Source organism: Trachinotus anak, unplaced genomic scaffold (genome assembly GCF_046630095.1).
Source record: "Trachinotus anak isolate AG129_WGS33_773 ecotype Australia unplaced genomic scaffold, CSIRO_AGI_Tana_v1 ptg000010l, whole genome shotgun sequence".
Taxonomy (NCBI): Eukaryota; Metazoa; Chordata; class Actinopteri; order Carangiformes; family Carangidae; genus Trachinotus; species Trachinotus anak.
Genome location: NW_027273861.1, coordinates 16,851,061 through 16,873,805, shown reverse-complemented (window position 1 = coordinate 16,873,805; position 22,745 = coordinate 16,851,061). Strand labels below are relative to the sequence as shown.

The following is a 22,745-nucleotide window of genomic DNA, read 5'->3' as shown; positions in this document are numbered from 1 at the left end:
CAGTACATATTATGTTAACTTGGCTTGACTCCCTAAAGCCTGACAAATAATAAATGTGTTGTGAACACCAAATCAGATGTGAAGCCATTTCACATACAACTCAAGCAATATTACTTTAAGCCATTCATACGGATTCTGATTAAAACAATATGATACATGGAAAAGTCCACACTCTCGGGGTCAGTGCTGCAGCTAGCAGCAAATTGCCCATACATGTCTGAAAGTGAGATGTGGCGGGGACAATTTATTTTCCTGACAATGAGCCTTTAAGAACGACGTGTCAATCAGAGCTCTAGCCTCTATCAAGTGGAATGGCTTGGCCAAGCGCCTGCAAACCTTTACCTCCAATTGCATTTGGAGATGTTCCTAAAGGATGACCTCAGTACGGACTGCTGCAGCCTCCCCAGCACAGCACAAGCTGACTGGCATCCAACTCGAAAAAATGCAAACAGTGATAAATTAATACAGTAAAGATGTCTGCATGCCCTGTTCCTACAACACGGGGTAGCTCTGATGTGTATTCCAGGTATGTGAAAGTAACAACACGCTTCATTATAGCAAATATATGCATTCCTTTGAGACAGTGGGATTGCCAACAACTGATTCTCATTTTAATGAAGGGAATACAGAATGCCCCACTGTGTGGATGGTCTCTCTGCCAACCTGTGAGAGTCAACATAGATAGATGAGGTGGGGTGCAACAGATCCGCGTGAGGTGTAAAAGATACATGTGAGGGTTTGTACATGTGGTGCATGATCATGTAGGAGCGGCAGAGTGAGGTGACAGTGTGCTCTCTGATGATGGATGCCCTTTCACCAACCTCCTTCTGCATCCTAATGAGCACATTCATATGACTAGTGTATGTTGATTTTCTGTCCTTGCATATGTGTGCCAATTATTCAGCTATTTTCCCTCTTCCGTGGCCGAGCTGAATAATACGAAGGACTTGAGACAGTGAATTAAGCGATGGGTTATGCCACAGCTTTTCCTGTTCATTTATCACTGTTTGAAAAGTTGGATGCCATACTGGGGGGTATTAGTAGACCTTGACTGGATGTCTGTGCTTGCTGTGTCTGTGTGTGTGTATGTGTGCAAGCTGCGGGAGTGTGTACCCTTCAGAAATACCCAAAATATCAACACTTTTCTGACTTCAGACCTGTGTCTATTTTAACGCACCACACAGCCAGCAGTAGTGGTCACCACACCATAAAGACGGCCAACAAAACGCCATTGGCATCTAGGCACAAGAGCTAACAACCCGTAGCAAAGAATAAGAATGGTTGCTAAAGCTTTTGATAAAGTCAAATCAGATTGTTGACATTTGACAATCTGGACCAGAAATATTTACAAAATAGGAAGGGAACAAGGAGAAAAAAATGTAAAGGTTCTCTAGAGCACAGAAATATAAATAAGTAATAACAAGTATAACAAAATCAATGCAGCATGCCGACTGACAGAGGCTTAGTGAATCCTCGTAATCCTCCATTGGTGTCATTGTGCAGGGCCATTGATTATCTGAAGCCTCTGAAAGCGTCAGGGTGACCTGGCTGTCGTGCTGTACAGTTACTTGGACAGTGCACATGGTGGCCCAGGCAGGTATGTCAATACTTGAGACCTCACATATAGAGTCACTGTCTTTCATGCTAACACTGAGAACACAAAACCACTGGCAAATTGCCGATTTACTTTTTGGACGAGAGAGGATTGAGATGTGTTTCCTTTTATTTATTACTAACAGGATCAGCTAATTGCCAAAAAGAACACTGTGCTTTTCATTGGACTCAAAGTTGGAACTTGGATTACTGTCCTCTATCAAAAGTTGGTTAAAATTCTGGCAAGCAAAATTAGTTTAAAACAAAAAAACAAGTAATCAAGAAAATCTCTACAAATAGTATGAGCTCTACAGGCTATCCCTCCTGGTTGTGTAACCCAAGAGAGGTACCTATGAACACAAACCCAGATTTCTCCTTAAATGATCCATTGTCAGACCAGGCACATGTACCATCTATCATAATCTATCTTACCAAGGGCACCTCTCATAAAACCTCACCGCCACTAAAGTTTCTTTTCTGCAAAGGAGAAAAATTCAAAGGTAGTGGGGGCCTAAGTAATTGTCCTTCTTACCACTCAAGTCACACAATTCCATACCCCTTAAAACTCATTCCAACATTTTGGAATAAAGAAAAATATCCCCCCTGGGTTTTGTAGGTGGTCCAAACTGCTGTAATTTCATATGCATATCAATAATACCAATTTGGATCTTGGCACTGGGATCTGTTAAGACAGATCACAGCCATAAAATCCAGTCCAATCCAATAATTCCAATTTCAACTTGCTGGCGTGTCCTATATCATCATATATTGTGTAATACACCATCAGAAACTGAAGAGTAATGCAAAGCAGTGCACTAAAAGTCATGAAGGCCCAATAATCCAGGTAATTTAGTGTCTAGAGAAAGCTGTGGTGCTGTTAATCATGCCTGGAATCCTGGTGACTCCACCAGATGGGGGTGAGGGGTTGGGTCCAGGAATAGCACAGGCGCAGCAGAAAAATGGGTGCTGCGAGGCCCTGCCAGGTGACAAATGGCCAGTTGCAGGTTGCTCACAAACCAACTTCCATTACATCTGCCTTCTATAGAGGTTGTCATCAACATAAAGATGATGTCTCCAATTGTACATCTAAGTGAATTAATAGAAGCATGTTAATGGTGAATAAAATGTTTGACCTTCTCTCTGGTATTAATGGACAGGGTTTGTGTAGAAAGCATCGCACCTTAATGTACAGGGCTTCACTAAGTCGCTTGCCTTAAGTGAACCCCATGTGACTATTAATGATTAATTGGTGTGCTTCAAGATTGAATATGATTTATTTAGCTACAAACTATTGTTTGCCAAGAGAACCCACAGAACGCAGGCTTTTTAATTAAAAGATCAATTAATAACCCTACCTCTTCAGCCAGATTTGAAAATGAGTTTTCATTGCAATTAAGAAATGGACTCATCAGTGCATGACTTATCAGCTTACACACAGAGACACTGTTCCCCACTGCCATCTGTGGGCTTCATTGTCCTGTTTTTTTGTCAGTCAGGAATGGTTCTGCTGCCAAGATTTATTAATTCATTAAGATTTCTATTCAGAACAGCTAGGGAACATTGTGTTCCTTCTTTTTATACAATGCAAAGCATATAAATAACCAGCCTAGCGTGCAGGACTGTGTGGGTCGACAGTAGCAGGAATTCAATCTATTGTCTGCGTTCAACACTAAATGGTTCAAGGTACAGAAATTCCTACTTATTACTACCCATATAGCTAGTGGTGTGTTCTGATGAGGATCACTCTACAACCAAGACACACATTCCCCAATGAATGGGGAAAAAAAAAAAAAACTTTCTCGCCTTTTTATTTTGAAAGCAAAAGGAAGGAAGCGATTCTGTTGGTAACTGTCAACCACAATTTTCAGCAGCCTGATGCATGACTGTCTGTCATTCACTCGCAACATGGAGAAAAGTTTAATAAGCATTCTTCAGGTGGGGATAGATTCTCTACATGGACATTATAAAGTTATTTTTCGGGGCGTTTTTATGCCTTTGTTTGACAGGTAAAGTCAAGACAGACAGGAAAAACAGGAGAGAGAGTGGGGGAGTGACATGCAATAAAAGGTCCAGCCAGCCAGGAGTGGAACTGGGGACCTGTTGCTCGTAGGCATAGACAAGATTCATTTTTTTCTTCTCTACAGAAATAGAAATTGTCTCAAAATACAATTGAGGTAACTGCACAGCCTTTAAACTCTCATACATTACTTCTACCTTCTGTGCTGAAAAATTGAGGTTCTGTATCACACCCAGTCTAACTGTGACATATCACAGGCCTTTCTTGGTAATGCTATGGAATTATAATACCTAAAACATAGACAAGTTGTAGTTTCCTGCTGTTTTTCTTGTTTGTTGGACACTGTTATCAAAAGTATGCTATGTCTATACTTTGAAATCAGACTTTTAGAGTCCACGTTCAATAAAGACCATTATATCAAAACAGCCTGTTGCAAGATGGCTGACAGTGCAGTTTTGAAATAATGAGTATGTTTCAGAAGGATTTCATGAACCCAGAGAGTTAGGAGAAATATCAGAATCCATAAAAAACATGTAGTTCTTAAATTGTGTGATGTACGTGGTTTAATCAGACAGTGTTGATAGGTAGCTCCAGTGGATATAAAACCTCTCTTGCAGCAGCTCTGTGACACATATGCCATGTCTCTCTGACAAGTCTTAATTCAAAAGCTGTCTGCAGTAATTAGTTTAGCCTGGGTGATGGGGCAGCCTGTGTCTGCACAAAGCGTTAATCTTTGAGATCTCCCCCCTTTAGTTAGAAATATTTCATAATTCTTGACACACTGTTTGAGCTATGGCCAATATGTAGCTCCACTGAGTCTGACTTTTCTGGCCTCACAAGCACCTCACACATGAAAGGTCCTGTGTTTTATTGTGGCTATTTAGCATTCAAAGTGCTGCGCAACCATGAGACTTGCATAAACAAAATATGTCCCAGACAGTAAACCAGAAAAAGGCAACACCAACACCTTCAAATGGCAGTGAGATAGGGCCAAGCAGTTTAAAAAGCTCGTAACTTCAGTACTTTATGTGATGGAGCTTTAATAGTCAGTGTATCAGCTCTCAAACCATTTTGTAAATATGTTTGTATTTTTTTATGAAAGTTGCCTGGTCACTCTTCCAACATGGTGACTGGTGACACATGTGCTCATTTACAAAGATAAGGGGGCTGAATAAATGAATTACAGTTGTCCATTGGAGCGGCTGATATGGCCACAGCAGGCAGAGCCTGAGCCAGCTGGTGGCCACTCTTCACTGCCTTCTCTCCACCCTAGTGCAATTCTCCCTCTGTGAAAGAAAAAGAGAAGCATTTGCACTACATCCCAATCTACTGTATCATTCATGCTCTACTGTCACACATCAGACTTTATTCACGAGGTGCCCCAGAGCGTGCTTTGATGAGAGCTTGGTGTGCCAAACTCTGAATTAAGATAAAGACATTAGCTGACATTGAAACTCAAACAAGAGAGAATAATTACATAGTAAGAAGCAAGAAATGTACTTTATTAAAAATCCTAAACAGTATGGACACATGTCCATACAGCTGTTTAACTTGGCTGACAAAATCACCCTCTCATGTTTAAAGCTTCTCCTGTCTCCAGGTGTCAGTTTTACTCAACAACAAGGAATGTGCCATTTGTATTTTAAAGTAAATAAACCTTTTACTTTATCTCACAGTGTAATAACTCTTTTTTAACATCTTATCTTTTCATTGGAATTTGCTGTTCAATTATTTAAAAGGCCATCATGTTGTGCATTGACCCTGTCAGAGTATCAGTGTTGATCCTCTCAGAATAGCTTTCTTGTTAATAGCAGTTAAATTAAAGTAAGCCACGAACATCAATCAGTCATGTCTGCACTATTTCTCTTTCATCGTTCTAATAAGGCGGCATAAGAGTGAGTGACACTGACATTTCATGGGTTAACAGTCTAATTAAATACATGTTCAAACAATTTCTCTCTCTCTCTCTCTTTCAAAACAATTCCTTTTTTTTAAATTATGAGTATAGTTGACCTCTAGGCTAATTGCAGATTAAGGCCACTAATTAAAATAAGCAAACCAAAGTAATGAAAACAAAATTAAGCTCTAGCATGTTTGGAGTTTTAATAACACTAGGGCTTTCGTGACACTAAGCCTGCCATTTGGTTTTCTATGATATGATGGGCATTGTCATTGTGCAGCTATTTCCAAGTGTTAAGTCCAGTACATTTAACCTCTGCTTGAATATTTCCAAGACTCAAAAGACTACCTTAATCAGACAGCATTAATTAAATTACTGGCCTGCGCCTCTTGTATTTATACGTCTGGTGATGAATGAATGGTGACTGGATACTTTTATCTGCTAAACCTGAATGACGGCAGTCATGCCGAAGGTCACTCTAGAATCAGATTGGCTAAAAAGCCCTGCTTGGCAAAAGGATATTTCAGCAGCGATTTTACCTGATGAAATTTGATCTCTGACCTACTTTTCAAATTTACATATTCATCTTCACTGCGGGTGGGTGCAGCTATTGGCTGAAATTCTCACTGCACAGTGTGGCTCAAAGGCATAAATATCACATCTAGCTGGCTGAGTCGGAGGGATGAATGAGAAGGAAACCACTGTGGAAAACCTCCGCCTGAGATAAAAAGCCAATGTTTGATTAATTAATGAAGCCACCTCGATGTAGAATGAAAGGGTCCAACATACACGTAAAACAATAACAAAAACCAGTTTCTTTTTCAGGCTAAGAAATCAAAGTTGTCTGACCTTCTTTTGTAGTTTGGAAAAGCTCTCCCTCTCCAGAGAGAGCTGTCTGCTCTCACTCCTCATTGAATGAGTGACACTACAGAGTTCGAACACCAACATGTTCCAAGATGGGATATGGCAGTTTGCACAAACTTAAGTCACACGTGGAAAGAACACAGGCAACCAACTGTCTTGTTGTGATACATTTTACTTGCTCGTCACTGTTTCATGTGCTGCAACTGAAGCTGTCTGAAACCAAGCCAGTTGTTATGATCATCTCTCTCTGTCCATGTGATAATCACAAAGCTGCCACAAGTCAATTTTCAGGAAATAAATGTGTAAAGAAGACAAATCAGTTGATGCCATGTTAGCAGCACAGATGTTTAATTGGGCACCTTTTGACACGGTAGATGTAACTTTGTTTTGGTTTTTTTTAATTATACTGTATGATCTCATCCCCTCCTATCTTAAAGTTGGGTTCAGGTTTGAACCAACATCTCTTCAACATCACTTGTTTTCCTTCATGGCAACATTTCACTTGCTTTGCACAGTGAAGCTGTGCCCTGTGTGCTTCCAAGTTTGCCAGCCATTTGTACGCCTCCTTCCTCCTCCAGTGCCCTGCAGCTGTGAATTCTGCTCACATACTCACCATGGCCATGTTTATAAAAAGAAGAGCACCTCACTTTCTTTCCTGATTACAGTAATTGGCCAACAAAACTGTGATCATTTTTAATTAATTATAAGCATGAACATTAGAACTGCTGTGAGCAAAATAGTATTGATAGATATCTGAGCATAATTGAAATGCAGGGATATACTCAAAATACTTCAAATTCTTTACATCACCATGTCTTTTGATGGCACTGACCCTGCCTTTCCCTTGAAAGCCCCAGTCATCTGGGCCTATTTGGAATTCAGGCCCTTTCCTGGTAGAAACACCCACAACATGCTCCTCTGACTCCCCTGACAGAGTTGTTAAGGGGAGTCATGGGCATCTCAGATAAATAAAGGCAAAGGCAAAACCTGTTTACTTGTGGTCAGGGGGCACATCTTAATGCCCACCTAATATTACAATGTCGAGTAGTGACAAGAAAATAAACAACTATTAGTGAAGTGTAAGCATGCTCGCACAGTATTAGCTATTTTATTTTTATTAAGAACATTTATGCAATGTGACATTTGCATAAACGTTCACAGCATTTACATTTGAGGAAGTGCATCTCCTACACCCTGTGTATGCATGTCTGTGTGTCCAGGTCGGCCTCAGTGCAGTGGTGGATAGCACAGTCAGATCAAAGGTAGAATGAATGTTTATTCCACAGCTGAATGAAATCTGTTGTAGGGGGTATTTTAACAACAGGCACAAAGTCTCAGCTGAGCATTTGTCGACAGTTTGCAGTATCCATTGAAATACTGTGGCGTTCAATTCATAAGAGAAGGCTTCCTAGAATTGGATTCTGATCCAGTCCTAAGTAGAGTTAAAGCCAGTACCCTCGAGCTGTTTGGGTGTAAATCCATCTCTCTACATCTCTCCAAAGCTCTTGTCTTGATTGCTATTTGGATTCCTTGTTGCATGCGGAGCATGAATAAATGAGGAGAATCTTGATCTTCTGCAAAATAAATGTTCTTGCTAGTACCACTTCAAAATAGACTGACACACAGCGACGTCATCTATTAGCTTGGTGTGCAGTATTTAGTGATTGATCAAAATAGCATTGACAACATGACAGATTTTATCCTGAAAATCTATATGTAATATGATAAAACATAACAGTATCCGACAGTGAATCTGTTCTTCAATTTCTTAAATTATCCTTTGATTCTGTTCTGGGCTGCCATCTAATGGATTAGAAAAAAAACTGGCCCAACGCCAAATTTACTGGCCGACCCTTGACCTAGAGGATTATATCATATTAAACAGAAACCATAAGCAGTTTTCAGTAACTAATTTGTAGACCAATAAAAATCATTAAAGGAGTCTACAAAAGATACCTGGACAATTCTCCTCTGTGATATGGAAGCATAACAAAGAATGAATAACTAGTCAATGACAGGAACAGCTCTGTAGCTCTGGGAGCTTCAGATAAGTCTGGGCAGCCGGCAAATACTGCCTCAACACCTGACCAACTACAGCATTCTCCCACCCAAAGTGTCGCTCCGGTGCTCAAGCTGTGGTGACTTTGTCTGACAGCAAAGGAAAGTCAATTCACTCAGTGTGGATAATAAACCTCATACCCCTGCTGTCTCACTTTAAAATTTGGCGTCTGACTATGACATGCCTTATCAATCATTGTGAATATCTCCTTTGTTCTCTAACATAAAGACACTGCCAGTCATCAAAGCACTTTTCATCCTTGAACCCATGTTTCAGTAGAGCTATAAATAACTGGCCTCTAAAACTCCACTCAGGCCCACCTCATTAGAGGCAGACATTACACAGAAATAATGGCCACAAGACTTGGTTTTATAACAAAGCCAGGCTGAAAGCTGCTTTAATGCAGAGTGGGGGAAAAAGAGTACACATATTACCGGATTTTAAAGTTGTTGTAAAAAAGAATTAATTTGTGAAAACTGTGCATTAAATAAAATATTCAATTTCTTTAAAACTTGAATTAGAAAACTTATATGATTAACTTTCAGGATATGACTCAGTAACTGAGCCAGGAGGAGTCTTTTTTTCTTTCACTTTTTGTCCCCCCGTCTCTGTAGCTGACTGCCTGATAAGCTCTGCCAAAAGTGAGATTTAGCACAGGGCATCTATGCAGAAACCTCTATGAATAACACTGAAGTAAATGCCCACTGTTAAAAAGAGAGGGAATGGCAATAATTGTCCAGCACCCATTCCTGCTCATACTTACGAGTGGTGATTTCCATGTGGCCGAGACAGTTAAAGCCCAGTATCATTCATTAATGCCCTGGCTCCTCATTACTGTCTCCTCACACTTTTGAAAGACTCATTACCTGCATAATGGAATAGTGCTTAGAACAGTCAGACCTTTCCTTAGTGTGAATTAATCACCTACATGCACAGACAAAAAGGGAATTCTCACATTAAATATTAAGAAACTTCAAGCTCTAGCTTTCTACTTTTTCAAACTTCTGGAAGGTGCACAGTTAGGGACATGACACTGGTATCGTTGAAGACTGCCCTGGTGTCTGTAAGGCCAGTGCAGAAAAAAAGGAAGCAAGGAAGGAGAAAGAGATATACTTACAGTTGACTGTGACTTTTACTGTTTTGGTGTCAGGAGAGGCGATGTCATTTAAAGCGCTGCATTCGTAGTCTCCAGCCTGGTCCCTTGTGATGCCGGTGATGTTAAGAGATTCACCACTGTCATATGTCCTGGCTGAAAATAGAAAAATGGAGGCAAAGTACTTACACCGTGTCTACAAAGAATACAGACACAGCACACAAACACACACACATACACACACTCCGTCTGTAGCGCTAGGCTTTCTCTAGCCTGTAGTTAGTGTGTGGGGAGCCCTAATTTGTAGTAAATGGCTTTCAAGTTCACGCCTGAGTAGAAGATGCAATGCGATTAGGTACTGTATTGAGCCCCGATCAACTTCCTCGCATCCGTAGTATTTCCAGTCATCCACTCATCATTTGCCCAACTCCACTCCAGTTAGAGCTACTTCCTGGAAGACAGACAAATTTGATGGCTCAATGCACATGTCAGTGCTTTACAGTTAGCTGACGGTGCCAAAGGCTGGAGCAGCATTGCACCATGACGGGCATACTGGCAGAGGCATAGTACACCTAAAAAGTTGGAGGGAGTACAAATCCACACAAATCTAACGCACAGAAAAACAGTTAGAGGAGACACAGGAGCAGTCTAGCTCACCCTGTGCAAATGCATTACTATTAGGAACTGAATGTATAATAATGAGGAGGATGCAACAATGAGATACAATCCAAAATAATTCGGCCGGAATGATCGGGAATAAATATAGAGGTAAACTGACTTTCAGTAAAGTATAAACTATTATTTTTTATCAATTATATTATTTTATCCAGAACAAAAGAACAAATCAAGTTTGCCTCAATCAACAGTATAAGAGATCTTAGCACAGGTCTGCCATTCATTGTATTGATTAACATTAGAGCAGCAATAAATAGTCGATTAGTTGAGGAACAGTAAATCAATCAACAATTATTTTAATAATCAATCAACCATTGCAGTCATTTCCTGGTATTCCCTGGTCCCAGAATCTCAACAGTAAACTGAATATGTATGAGTTTTAGACTTTTGATTGTTTAGACTCTCAATCACTGTGATGGAATTAACACATCAGAAACGTCATTCTCACAACTCTTAATGCAGTTCTCAAAACAGTCCATCTTTTCCCCAAACACATTAGCATTTCTCATTGTGTTGTACAAGCTGTCATTATGAGCATACACATTTCACTACTAAAGGCATTTTGTCACTATGTTGATGCATTTCTCATCTGACTCTGACAACTCATGAAAACATTTGATTGCATGATTGCATATTTTTCTTCTTCTGTCTATTATCCGATTCATAACTCCATGGTTATCATTTTGCTTTTCTCAGTTACAGCAATTATATTGCGTGAATTTACAAATACAGTTTTTTTCTTTCACACATTTTCTAAACAAGAAGATGTATCTCATTTTTTCCAAAATCTATTCCCAAATCCAAAAAACTGCCACATATCTGCTGCAAAATAAAACACTGCATTGAAAATATCATAAACACATTTCAAAATCAAGTATTTGCATCAAATACCAAATGTACAGGTGCCAATTAATTATTCTAATTCTAAAGCTCTTCTGTCTTCCATAGGCTGGTATATACATTTCTATACAATGTTCTAAAGTATAATAAATAGTAAATAAAGTACAGTAATCTGCTGAGAGGGGTTGGAACGTACACACGAAACACCAAGGCCATGCTGAGACAGAATACATTTACTTTTCCAAAATGTTAGTGTTGTAACTGTAGTACAATGTTGTAAAGCATACAAGAAAACAAAACCATATACCATATGGGAATCAGAACAAAAACCATACTCATATGCAAAAACCATATTTGGAATAGCCACCTCTCCTCTGTAAGCATGTTACTTTGTCCTTCATGATATCTTTGCCTTTCCACTCTGGAGGAGATTACAGTAAAAACAGTGTGGCTGTGTGCAGTCTAGTACACAAATGTTTTTTGCAGTTGGCTGTATTGTAGTATGATAACCATCTATTCCTTTAATGCAGTGCAGTAAATAGTGGGCTACAATAAAACCTACAAACCTTTAATACAGTGCAGTAATAAGTATTTTACAGTAATGCTGAAGTGGCACACATGTTCTCATTTCTGAAGGTTTGAATTATGGATGCCACTGTAAAGCGACTCACATTGGGTTGGACTCTCAGTCCAGTCTCTCTCATAGTTACAGTAAATCATTCATGTTACATTGTTGTGTCTGAATATTTTCTACATCATATTTTTGCAGTACTCTTTTTCTAAAATCAGTAAGGTTCTATTAAAATATCAAAATATTTGACGTCTAAGTCTTAAAGCACTGATGAAAGAGTTTTATTCACTGGTGACATTGTTGAAGTGATTAATTTACTTGGTATGTTTCAACACATGAACAATGTTTTGATTGTCATAGTAGGTTTTGTATTATGAGAAATGCCAGTGGTGCTCGGTGTGTGTTTGTGAAATCTATTTAGGCCTATATAAAACTTTTCAGGGTGATAATGGTGGTTTGGGATGGACAGTGGTTCCTAACCTGTGAGCCGGGGCCAACTGGTGGGCCAGGAAGGTATTGCAAGTGGGCTGACAAATTACTTGCAAAACAGTTAATTTTTGGTGAAAAGATAAAAGTGGTGTAAAGATGTAAAAATTAAAAGTATAAATATTTTTTTTAATGTTTTAAAACAAAATTAACTTGGTAGAAAACTTTTTTTTCTTCTTGTATCAAAGCCTATTAGTGTGATAATCAATGATGGGAACTTTTATACATTTCATAAAAGAGCAGCCAGAGTCAAGACAATCCCTGCTTCAGGAGTTGAAATGTTGCCATTCTGTGCTGACTTTTTATATAATGTCACTGTCTTATTCTGAACTGTGTAGGCTTTTTATCTGCTAACTACGATGTCAAAAAAGAAAACCTCAAACTCAAGGTACTGTCGATAATTAGCTTTCCTCTCTCTTGTCACACTGTTGTGGTGGCAACAATGTGAGTCCAAGATTCTTGGCAAAGAAAGCTGTCGCTACAAAAACTACAGCAAAGGAATGAAAATGTTTGAAAAACTGATCCATAAACAAACCCCGGATGTGTCTCCAAAACAGACCTGTTAATATGCCAAGAGTGCTCGGGGATGGAGACATAACACAAAGGGCTCTATTTTTGTGATGGTGCATGGCACATGGCTGGGCTTTGCACCAGTGTCGAAGCAGATTTTATTGGGTGCACACAGTGTTTTTTAAACTTAATCCCACAGATGAGGGAGGGGGATGTGCAGTACAGAGCGTGTCAGTATAGTGATCAAATGTTGCAGTGCAAGTTTGATTTAAAAAATAACAGGCATTTGAGCAGACTACGGTAACATCAACATTCTCGACCTGTATCTATGACTTTACCCAAGTGATGTGTAGATGTATAGACATACCAGTGCTTTTTGTGAATAATATGCTGGGAAATTTGACTTGACCCTATATCTGCTACAATGTCTGGGATCTCTACAGGCTACCAGGGGTCAGCAGTTACGTACAGCGAAAGGTCCTAAATGTAATCAAAAAATAAATGAATACATTTAAATGAAATTTAACTTTAACAGTGTGGTGTGAAATATTCTTGCTGTAGCTTCCGTCCAAGTGATTGCCTGTGCAGTAGCTGTGCTGAAACCTATAGCCTCAGCAATATACCTAGAATTAAAGGTATGACTGATGTAGTGAGATCACATATTATCTGTTCCACTGAATAAGTGGGTCTCCTGCTCAGCTGGGCTACCCAAGCCAGGACTTCTACCTTTTAAAAGACTTCACTGTACTCCATCTGTCTTAAAATTGTGCAAACGAGTGTAAAAGGCAGAGAAGTGTGTTAATCTTACCAGCCTGCTGTCTCTCTTGCAACAATGCTTAATATAAACAATACTTACTTTACTTAAAAAGTAAAAAAACAAATAAACAAATAAAAAACCGTGTTGTTGTTAAAAACAAAACATTGTAATATCATTGTCATTTGTGTTTGATGGACGTAAATTTCATTGTGTAATGGTAAGTAGTACTGTGGAATCAAATGCGGAATCATACCACTGACTGCATTTCATAATGCACCACCGATTCATAGAAAGAGAGCAGGGTGTGTACATGTGTGTCAGTTTGATCATCATGTCATGTGCATTGTACACGTCAGAGCTAAAATAACATAAATTCATTTTAATGAATGTCTACTTATTGCAAACACAGCTTTATGGATTTTTGTGAACCATTCGTTGTTGCACTACTTTACTATATGTCTGGCTTGTTTACTGCATACTGTGATCAATGCTAAAAATCACAGCGCGTACACAGCAGGGTTATTCTGATAAAAAAGCTGCAGACTTTCACAGGACTTTATGTCTCAGTGCCCTGTATTGACATGGCTGACCTATACACTGCCCTGAATACACAGCTTCATTGTATGTCACTGTAATGGGAATTATACACTCAGTATGTGGAAAGCCACTGTGTGCACTTGTGTCTTTTACTAGGGCAATGAAATCAAAAGCACTGACCCATGAGGCCAAGTGTGCTTGATGCTTCCAATACCATTTACCAAATGACTGGATCAAATGCTGCGGTTTCCACAGAAACGCACAGGAACTTGTTTGTCACTTCCTGGGAAACACAACTAATCACTTATTTGCCTCTGGGTGAGGTTGCAGGGCAATCATTGTTCATAAAATAATAAACGTTAAATAACAGTAAAAGTCATACATGAAATATACTGTTAGACTCCTATTCTATGTAATGCAACGTAAGAGCCACAGGATGAGAATGGATAAAGGCTTTCTTCCCTTCTACAAATTTTTTCATGGGCAACAAGGCTTAATGTCATTGCAATTTTGCAAGCAAAATTATTTCTAAGGCCTAGTCCACATGAAGTCTACACAGTATTTTGTTTGTATTATGTATGAGCTTTGATCTTTTGTCCACATTTTAGGTCACTGAAAAACAGACTTTTTGCAAAATTCTTTCCAGGGTGAAGACGTTCAGAAACTGTTTTTTCTGTGTTGACATGTAGACAGGGGAATGTGGGCTTTGGCTTGTGATGTCAGTGTGTGCTGTTCTCTTTGTGTAATGTGCGCCGTTAGGCAACTTTGTGCAATGTTGGACGTAGCCAAAACAGGGCTGGATTTAACCTTGCTACCAGGACTTTTTACATTTAACACCTACATGTACAGTACATCTACTCTAACTACAAATATCAGTCCACACATGATTCTCCTCTACCTCAATGCGCCACTGGTTTTTCAGGCTTCTGATTGGCGAACATGGCTTTATGGTTAGGGTTATATCACAGAGAGTGCACATCTGAGCTTCACTCAGTACCACGTGGAGAATCATATCACAGTCCGCCTTTAAAAACAGTCTTCCTATTTCACAGTTGAAATGCAGCTCAGACACAGATTTCAGAGAACAAATGATAAAGATGGAACACAGATTCCTACCGAGAGGCTACAAACACGAGTGGGTAACACAAGCCTGCAACCCTTTTGCCAACTTAACACAATCTGAGTGCTTCAGCACCACCAGGTTTAAAATTATGGACAACAGGATCACCTGCGATATTCAGCACTTGCCTGTGGCCAAAGACAAATCATCCAAAAACACTGCCTGTTGGAACGGTTTGATCTTGACAGCATGTTTTTGCTTTTTCATGTGGATGGAGATTTTTTTTTTTTTTAAACAGTGCTTGTGTGGATAGGATTTATTTTGAGAATGAAGGAGGAAATTCCCTGTTTTAATAACTACCCATGTACGTGTGGGCTAGGCCTAAGCCTATATTTTTTTCCTGTTTGACCTGAAATTGGGGTGGTGTCTCCACCTGCTCTGATGACCCATAATGGTAAATCCATTTGCAAGGGATCATTTTTATTTTAGTTGGCAGAAGTCCACTTACAGACTTCTGTAAAACCACCAACTCTTCTCATATTGAGAGCAGCTTATCTGATTTTGAGTTGAGTTTTACATTTCATGTTCATATTAATTTTTCATATAGTTTCACATTTTAATAGCACCTTTTTTCAATGCAGTTAAGACTGAGACTGTACTGGATTAACACACTGTGTCATTCTTATCAGTAATGTCATCCGCACCTGCTTGTAGGATGTACAGTATAACGTCCTTTTCTTTGAGTGGACTGAATATTCTAGGCATTAATCAACCTCCCTAACATATTGAGTTAATTTCACACAAGGCACCAGGATCTATTCAGGAACAAGTCTGATCTTTTCCTTTAAATGGCAAAAATCCAAACCGGAAATATTCTTGCCTGCAGAACATAATTTCACTGTAGTGGACATATCTCTTTCACCTGATGGTGCCTAATTTAATTTGGTCCTAAGTTATTTAGATCAAGGCTGCTGCTCTGGTGCCACCCAGCCCGCCGTCCAGTTGCACTGCACCATATATCACACTCAAACTATTCGTTTAATTTCATTTTAAACCTACTTTTGATGAGCCATAAAAAATGTATAGTCCTGATGCTGCAAAGTGAGAAAACATTAGAGCTCCTCAATGCTGCTAACAAATGTAGCTTTCATGAGGGTGAAGAGGGTGGGTGCAAAATGTGTCACCTATGCTTGGTTGACCACATGATACAAAAAGCACCAGACTGACTGTTCGGTGCCTCCGGCTAAGTGGTGTGAAAATGAGAACCCTGCATCAGATTCAACATCAACTAAATATAAAACTAACTGACAAAATGAAGTCTACATCTCTGATCAATGACGAACAGTTAACAGACGCTATGAGGATACATCATGTCAGTATGTCAATGTATATTAAGGTGTAAATCCACCTAAACACCACAACTTTTTCGCTGTCTCTGCCTTAATTATGGTAACTGGCAATGAGGAAACCATAAAACATTACAATATGGACATAGCATTTGTCACATATTTAACCTGACCTTTGCCATGGCAGACATTTTGACTATTTATGTTAGCACAGGAGAGCACGGGTGAAGTTAATGCGATTTACAATGGCTTCCTGTCTTTGATGAGTCCCAGTATGCTGGAGCATTTGGACTGGTATTTCTAAACAGGTCACAGCTGTTATCTGCTCTTCCTGTGGTTTTTCTGCTATTACAGGTTAAAATGTCTGCTGTGAAACAGCCCTTCAGCTTCTTTCACAATTCCTACATTAAAAATCTAAGGCTCAATTTAACTGGTACAATTATGAGAAGCCTGCGTGAGTAATAATGACTCCCACATTCAGCAGTACCCTTTGGTGATATCCACAGGTGGCATGTAGGCTTCCAATTAAACTGAGCTAAATATTCCAATTTGCAAGTGTTGATGATTCAGAATGAAAATATCTTCTCATGGCATCTCTGAGATGGTCAAACATTAATAAAGCTTCCAAGATCAGTCAAACAGAATGAAGTAGGACGGGAGATATAACATCATTGCCCTGATTACATCAATTTTGCCAAGCCCACAAAATGATATCGAGCATTAGCAGGCTTTTATTCCGCTCTTACATCCCACATCCCTGTTCTCACCATCCACCTAACATTGCTTTTGATGCACTCTGCTGTTTCTCAGCTGTGCAGAGGGATCTTCCTCCCTCTGAATGTTTCAGGCTACTCAAAGAATCTAACTTTGCTGATAACCACTAAATAAATACTCCGGTCAATGTAAAATGGCTGAATCTGTTCTAACATAAAAAGTCCTGCAGCACTGCTGGTAATAACTATACAGCTGAAATCACATTGTAAATTTCTTCACTAATGATTGTGCAAACAACCTGTGCAGTCAGGTTATGGTGGTAAATGGCTGACCAATACAATTTGAGTCTGTGTATAAGTATACATAAGGAAATAAATCAGAAAGATAATTTCTGCTACAAGCATGATTGTCTGGCATCTATGTCGAGCATTAGTCACATTGCACATTGCAGGTTGGTACAGTGAGGACTTGTCTTCACGCTAAGCAATTTTGATTATGACTGGAGAGAACATTGCAGAGATATGGCTTACTCATGATTTTTGTGTCAAATACATTTTTACACCACAGCCAAATTCTCTTGCTAAGCTGTAATAAAGACATCCAAAAGATGATTGCATTGTACAAACTGATCATTTGATAGGATATGAAGCAAAACCCTGAGTGGCAGCCAAATAAATTAACAATACTACAGTTTTTAGGCTTAGGAAACTCAGGGGAAAAAGAAGGTTGCTAATAATTGAAAGATTAATAGTTATAGGACCAAATGTGGGTTGAGTTGAGACCAGTGTGGTGGTTAAAGGACTGTTGTATGCTTCGTAAATGTGTATTTTATTAATTTATTCCTGTCAGTGTTACATTTCTTAAACTCACCCATTTAAGTTTATTTTTGGCTGCAGTACTAGTTTTTCTTTTTTTCTTTTTGTCCCCCCCAAATCATCATTTAAATTTATATAAAATATCAGGTGTGACTTCATTTACCAGTATGTATAGTGTTGCTTGTTTGAGTTTTTTTTCCCTAGGGAGATGTGGTCTTGCATTTGAACAAATAAATACAAATGCAGATCCTCCTGAAATAAATGGACACATTTCCATTTGAAAAATCAAATTAGGCTGCAGTCTTTCTTGATAAATGAAAGCCAATATATTTTTTTCATGCAGGATCTAGTTTCATGATCCTGCCCAGGCTACAAATGGTATTCCTATCGATTACTGTAGAAAGGAGGCTTTGCAAAGGTCATGGAAACCATTAAACAAGAACTGCATCCTTGATATATACTTATATGTTTATATACAGGGGTCCCAAAAGTCTGACATCATTTCCTTTTTGCTTGAATGGGAAAATGGTCTCAGGCTTTTGGACCCTACTGCATGTTTATACTGTATATACTTGTACTTATATCATCATAATATGTTGAGTGCTCCACCTTGACATGACAGTAAACATAAACAGATGCAGCATTATCTAGGCTGAAAAAATATGAAAAATAAAAGATGGATGTCTTAGGGAAGAAAATAACCTCCACTGTTGGTGTAAGTAATGTAAAACTACCAAGGGACCTAACATTAGTTGTGTGTGAGTGTATGCTAAGAAATATTTGAGAAACTGACGGAGGCTCCTCTCACCTGAGGGAGATGTCACTCCAAGCAAATTAAAGAAATCATAGCAAGGTTAATTTCGCATTCAGTGCCAATGCTGGCTAAGTGCCGTTGCAGTAAGCAATTTCCCACATTGTGTAGGGGAGCTGTGAGTACACTTCCTTCAGGGCTGCAATACACAGATAGGGCAGGCATCGCTGAAGAATCCATTATAGCATAGAGCAGCATTTTCTACATCAATTTATCCTTTTAACTCCTGAAAATGGAGAACAACCCACGCTGCTACATTGTGCGCTGCTGCCTTCTGGCCCCAACTCAAGGTGTGGGCCAGAACTAGGGGTAAAATCACACTGTGTGCAGGGCCTGTCTGAAAAACAGGCTGTTAGTCTGCCTTGATACATAACACCTACCCTGCTCTCTGGCTGTCAATCTGAGGCTGCTAAAATCCAGAGAGTGGAACTGGGCCAAAGGAGCCTTAAGTCATGTCTGATTGCATGTGCTGCCACCTCTGCGACCTGTACAATTACCTCACACTTACTTTCAGTGCTGACATATTTAGCCACATGCCGTGTAGGCAGGGAAACAATTTCAGGTGCTGAACCAGGCACGGTTGAGAGATTTATGTGACTGTGTTATTACAAAAACAGCTTAAACAAGGCTGAGAGTGGGATACTTCATATGGCAAACAGGCGTACTGAGTAACAAGCTCGAGAGACAAACAAAGTAATTAGCGTGACTAAGAAAAAATATTTGATCAGCACCTTTTGCTTGTGTTGTGCATTAGGAGTAATGCATAAAACAATTTGTTGATCCCAATAAAAACATAACATATGCGAATATTACACAGAGATTTAATTTATTTTCTGTATGATATATTTCAGAATGAAATACAAAGATGTGGTTAATAAGAACTACATAAAACAGGTAATAGCAGATGAGTCCCTCTGTCTCAGAGGATTTCAGTTAAAATTACGAAATACTTTTTGCTTTACCATCACACTGGAAGATAGTGTTGTATGCAAAACATGACAAAAAGTTGATTCCTAACAACAGCTTGATTGTGCCCAGTGTTTAATTAACTGCCTTGGCTACCACACTGTATGGAATTCAATCAATCTGTTGAGTGTGGCCAACACATGATTACTTGAATACACAAAACACACTGCAATAAGTATTTAACAACATTTCACTTACTGTCTGTATTCAGAATCGCTTTTACAAGATTTGATCAAATGAAACAAAATGGCACAAAAGCAAGGGGGTGTATGAATCTGGCAAAACATGCGTATCACGATAGAAGAGTTACAAGTTAATATATTGCGACATATTGCATCTAGTTTTATCTAGTTTTAGGAAAACTGTCATAGTGTAAAGTATATACCACAATATGCATAAAATCTAAGAAAAAAAATGCAATCAGAACAGTGGGATCTGAATTTATATTTATCACAGTCTTTGTAATATCCAAAATCACAGCACCACTCTTCTGAGCACAGTGCTTACAGGATTCTATGGTGTAACAAGGTTCCATTGTATTCACCATATTACATTAGTTTTCATTCTATACAATACTGAGAGGGCACATATCTTTCAGTGTTTCCCACAGGTTGAAAATTTACTTGTGGCCAGGGGTGGCACAGTGTGTGACCGATGCGCATGCAGAGACAGCTTAGAAGGGGGAAGAACAGTCCAGGTTCTTTTCTGTAGCTACAATTTACAGATGTCCCTTAAACACCTCACAGACTATTGGTAGATACTGCAATTTACCGATGTTCCCCAAACGCCTCACAGGCACTACCTAGGCACACAGAGAAGCCTCTAGTCCCTGATCAGTTACTGCAGCACATGCAACTCAAACAGGTGCAGCCAAACAAGTTAGCTTTAAAAGAGTTAAATAAGGTGTCCTGAACAGAGCAAAGTCTAAGTCTATACATAGGAAAATTAGTTGAGATCGGTGTTTGTTCCAGAGTAAAATGAGAGGGGTCCACTCATTTAATGTTAGCAGTTAGCTGTACATCAGAATAGTGTCTTGTTAAGTTTGCCTTCAGATTTGTTTCAGTCATTATTTGAGTATTTTGTGTCATTTTTGTTTAAGATAGAATTACAAAATTGTTTTCTGATTTCCTGAATATCTCTGATAAGAAACTAAATATATTTGGGTTTTAGAAAATTTTATAGACAAAGGACAAATGATATAATCAAAAAAATAATCAATAGATTAATTGTTAATGAAAATAATATATTTAAAAAGTTAGTTGCTGCCCTAAAATCGTTGAAAATTTTATGTAAAATTCATCATTTGAATTTTGAAAAATGTCTTCCAAAAGGGGGGTGGGTGTTTAAATTTTAAAGAAAAAAGAAAAAAATCACAGCCTGGAAAGAAATTATCTGCCAACTGCTATCTAATGTGTGTAGTGTGGCAGTAACTCAGTTAAACATCAGTTAAAAAAGGTCTACTGCTCATCATGTTACAGACCCTCCAATAAAGCATGTGCCCATTGAGCACCTCTTTAGTTAGCAATACTCAGCTCAATAACTGCGTGTTAGACACAGCTCCTGCTGTTGGTGTCTGAAATTTGAAATGCAGTGCCTAACTCTTTATCTTTCACCTCCCATCGTGTTTAAAGTATGCTCAAGTGTCAGGCCTTGAACTGCAGCTCATTGCAAACTATGAGAAAAGGAACCCAGTGCTGAATGAGAGATCCCTGGTGAAGAGACTGCCAAAAACCTGCTTTGCATCTCTTAAAGAGCTGCCAAATTCCAGTGCGACATGGCAGGCACAACTCAAGGTATGTAGCAGTGATATTAAGTCAAGTTTGAATAATTCATTGCACCGTTCACACAGAAACTGACTGAGCTCTTGTACTTATGCGCTTGCTATTGCCACTTAGTTCAGGACCAAGGAAGTTCTGTTGGGTTCAGCTTTAAATGAGCTACCGTGGGTTGTCAGTGTACAAGATGCTGTTGCCTTTTTCCACGGCTTGTGTTTTGGGGAAGATTTGCCTCATGCACTTAGATGAAAAGGCAAAACAGAAGACATACAGTATGCAGTTGATAAGTGTACATTAGCTGCCTGGAAAAAGAGAGAAAAATGTGCCCCAGCTGAGTCCCATCACAGGAAACAATCAAATATCTACTCTAGTATTCTAGTCAGCCTTTTCAAAGGTCACACTTCTATCCCATGGATTCAAATCTCAATGGAAAAAGCTTATCAAGGCAATTCTGCCCAGCCATCCAGCCATCTACCCAACCAAACCAGACTGAAACAGACCATGTTAAAGGCTATTTCACCCCCCCCCCCATGACCTATAAAAGACTGGTGAGGAACCATGGCACAGTACTTCATATGTAGGCAATAACCTGAAAGGCAGACATGTCACCAGAGCTATTGTAAGCTTGAGAAAAGTAAGTGTCAAGAGCTAAATTAATAATGACAGAGTGGCTTCTGGGAATGTTACCAGCGTACTTTGTCTAATGGCAATTCTCATTTAAATTCAGCTTTTACTTAAACATACAAGTTAATTCAGAGCATGTTTTAATGACATCCAAAGCCTGGGTGAGGAGCTGCAGGGTCAAAAATGACCCAAAATACGCAATTTCCCATTGGTTGTTTTCAACTGGTGATCAAGCTGCAGCGCTACAACGGTCAGAGGGGGGAATCCTTGCTCAAGGGCACATCAACAGGGGTTGGTAGGGGTAGGGAGAGCACAAAGCATACACTTTGTACATCCAGTTTTCACCAGCTGATGAGTGGGTTTTCCAGTCGTAAGCACCCCTGTCATGCAACAATCACCCCAAACTCCCGAGGACCTCATTGTCAAGCACAATTTTTACATGAGTAATTAAGCACATTAAGCTGCAGACATATGCTGGCACCATTCCTTCTCCTAGTAGAATGTCAACAAAGATGATCTGTGTGTTACAAGTACTTGCTTCAGTTTGCATCTTTCTAATTGAAGAATATGCATTGACTTTATATGCACACATATTGAGCCAAATTTTCGTCTCAATAAACAGTTTATGGCCACACATCACTGGATGCACAACGTTTATTATTAGCTGGCAGTTTGCTGGTTGGAAGGAAGGAGAGAGAAGCAAAAAATGCAAACACAAAATAGTCAGAGTGA

At 39.2% G+C, this 22,745-nt stretch overlaps 1 protein-coding gene across 4 annotated transcripts in view; it reads right to left on the bottom strand.

Moving 5' to 3' along the window:
* Positions 1 to 22,745, bottom strand: part of negr1 (neuronal growth regulator 1) — a 138,555-nt gene that overhangs the window by 48,067 nt on the left and 67,743 nt on the right. For all 4 annotated transcript variants that reach the window (XM_071487992.1, XM_071487989.1, XM_071487990.1 and 1 more), the window contains exon 4: positions 9,551 to 9,682. In XM_071487992.1, coding sequence (XP_071344093.1) covers positions 9,551 to 9,682 — 132 coding nt within the window. The remainder of the gene's footprint in view (positions 1 to 9,550; positions 9,683 to 22,745) is intronic.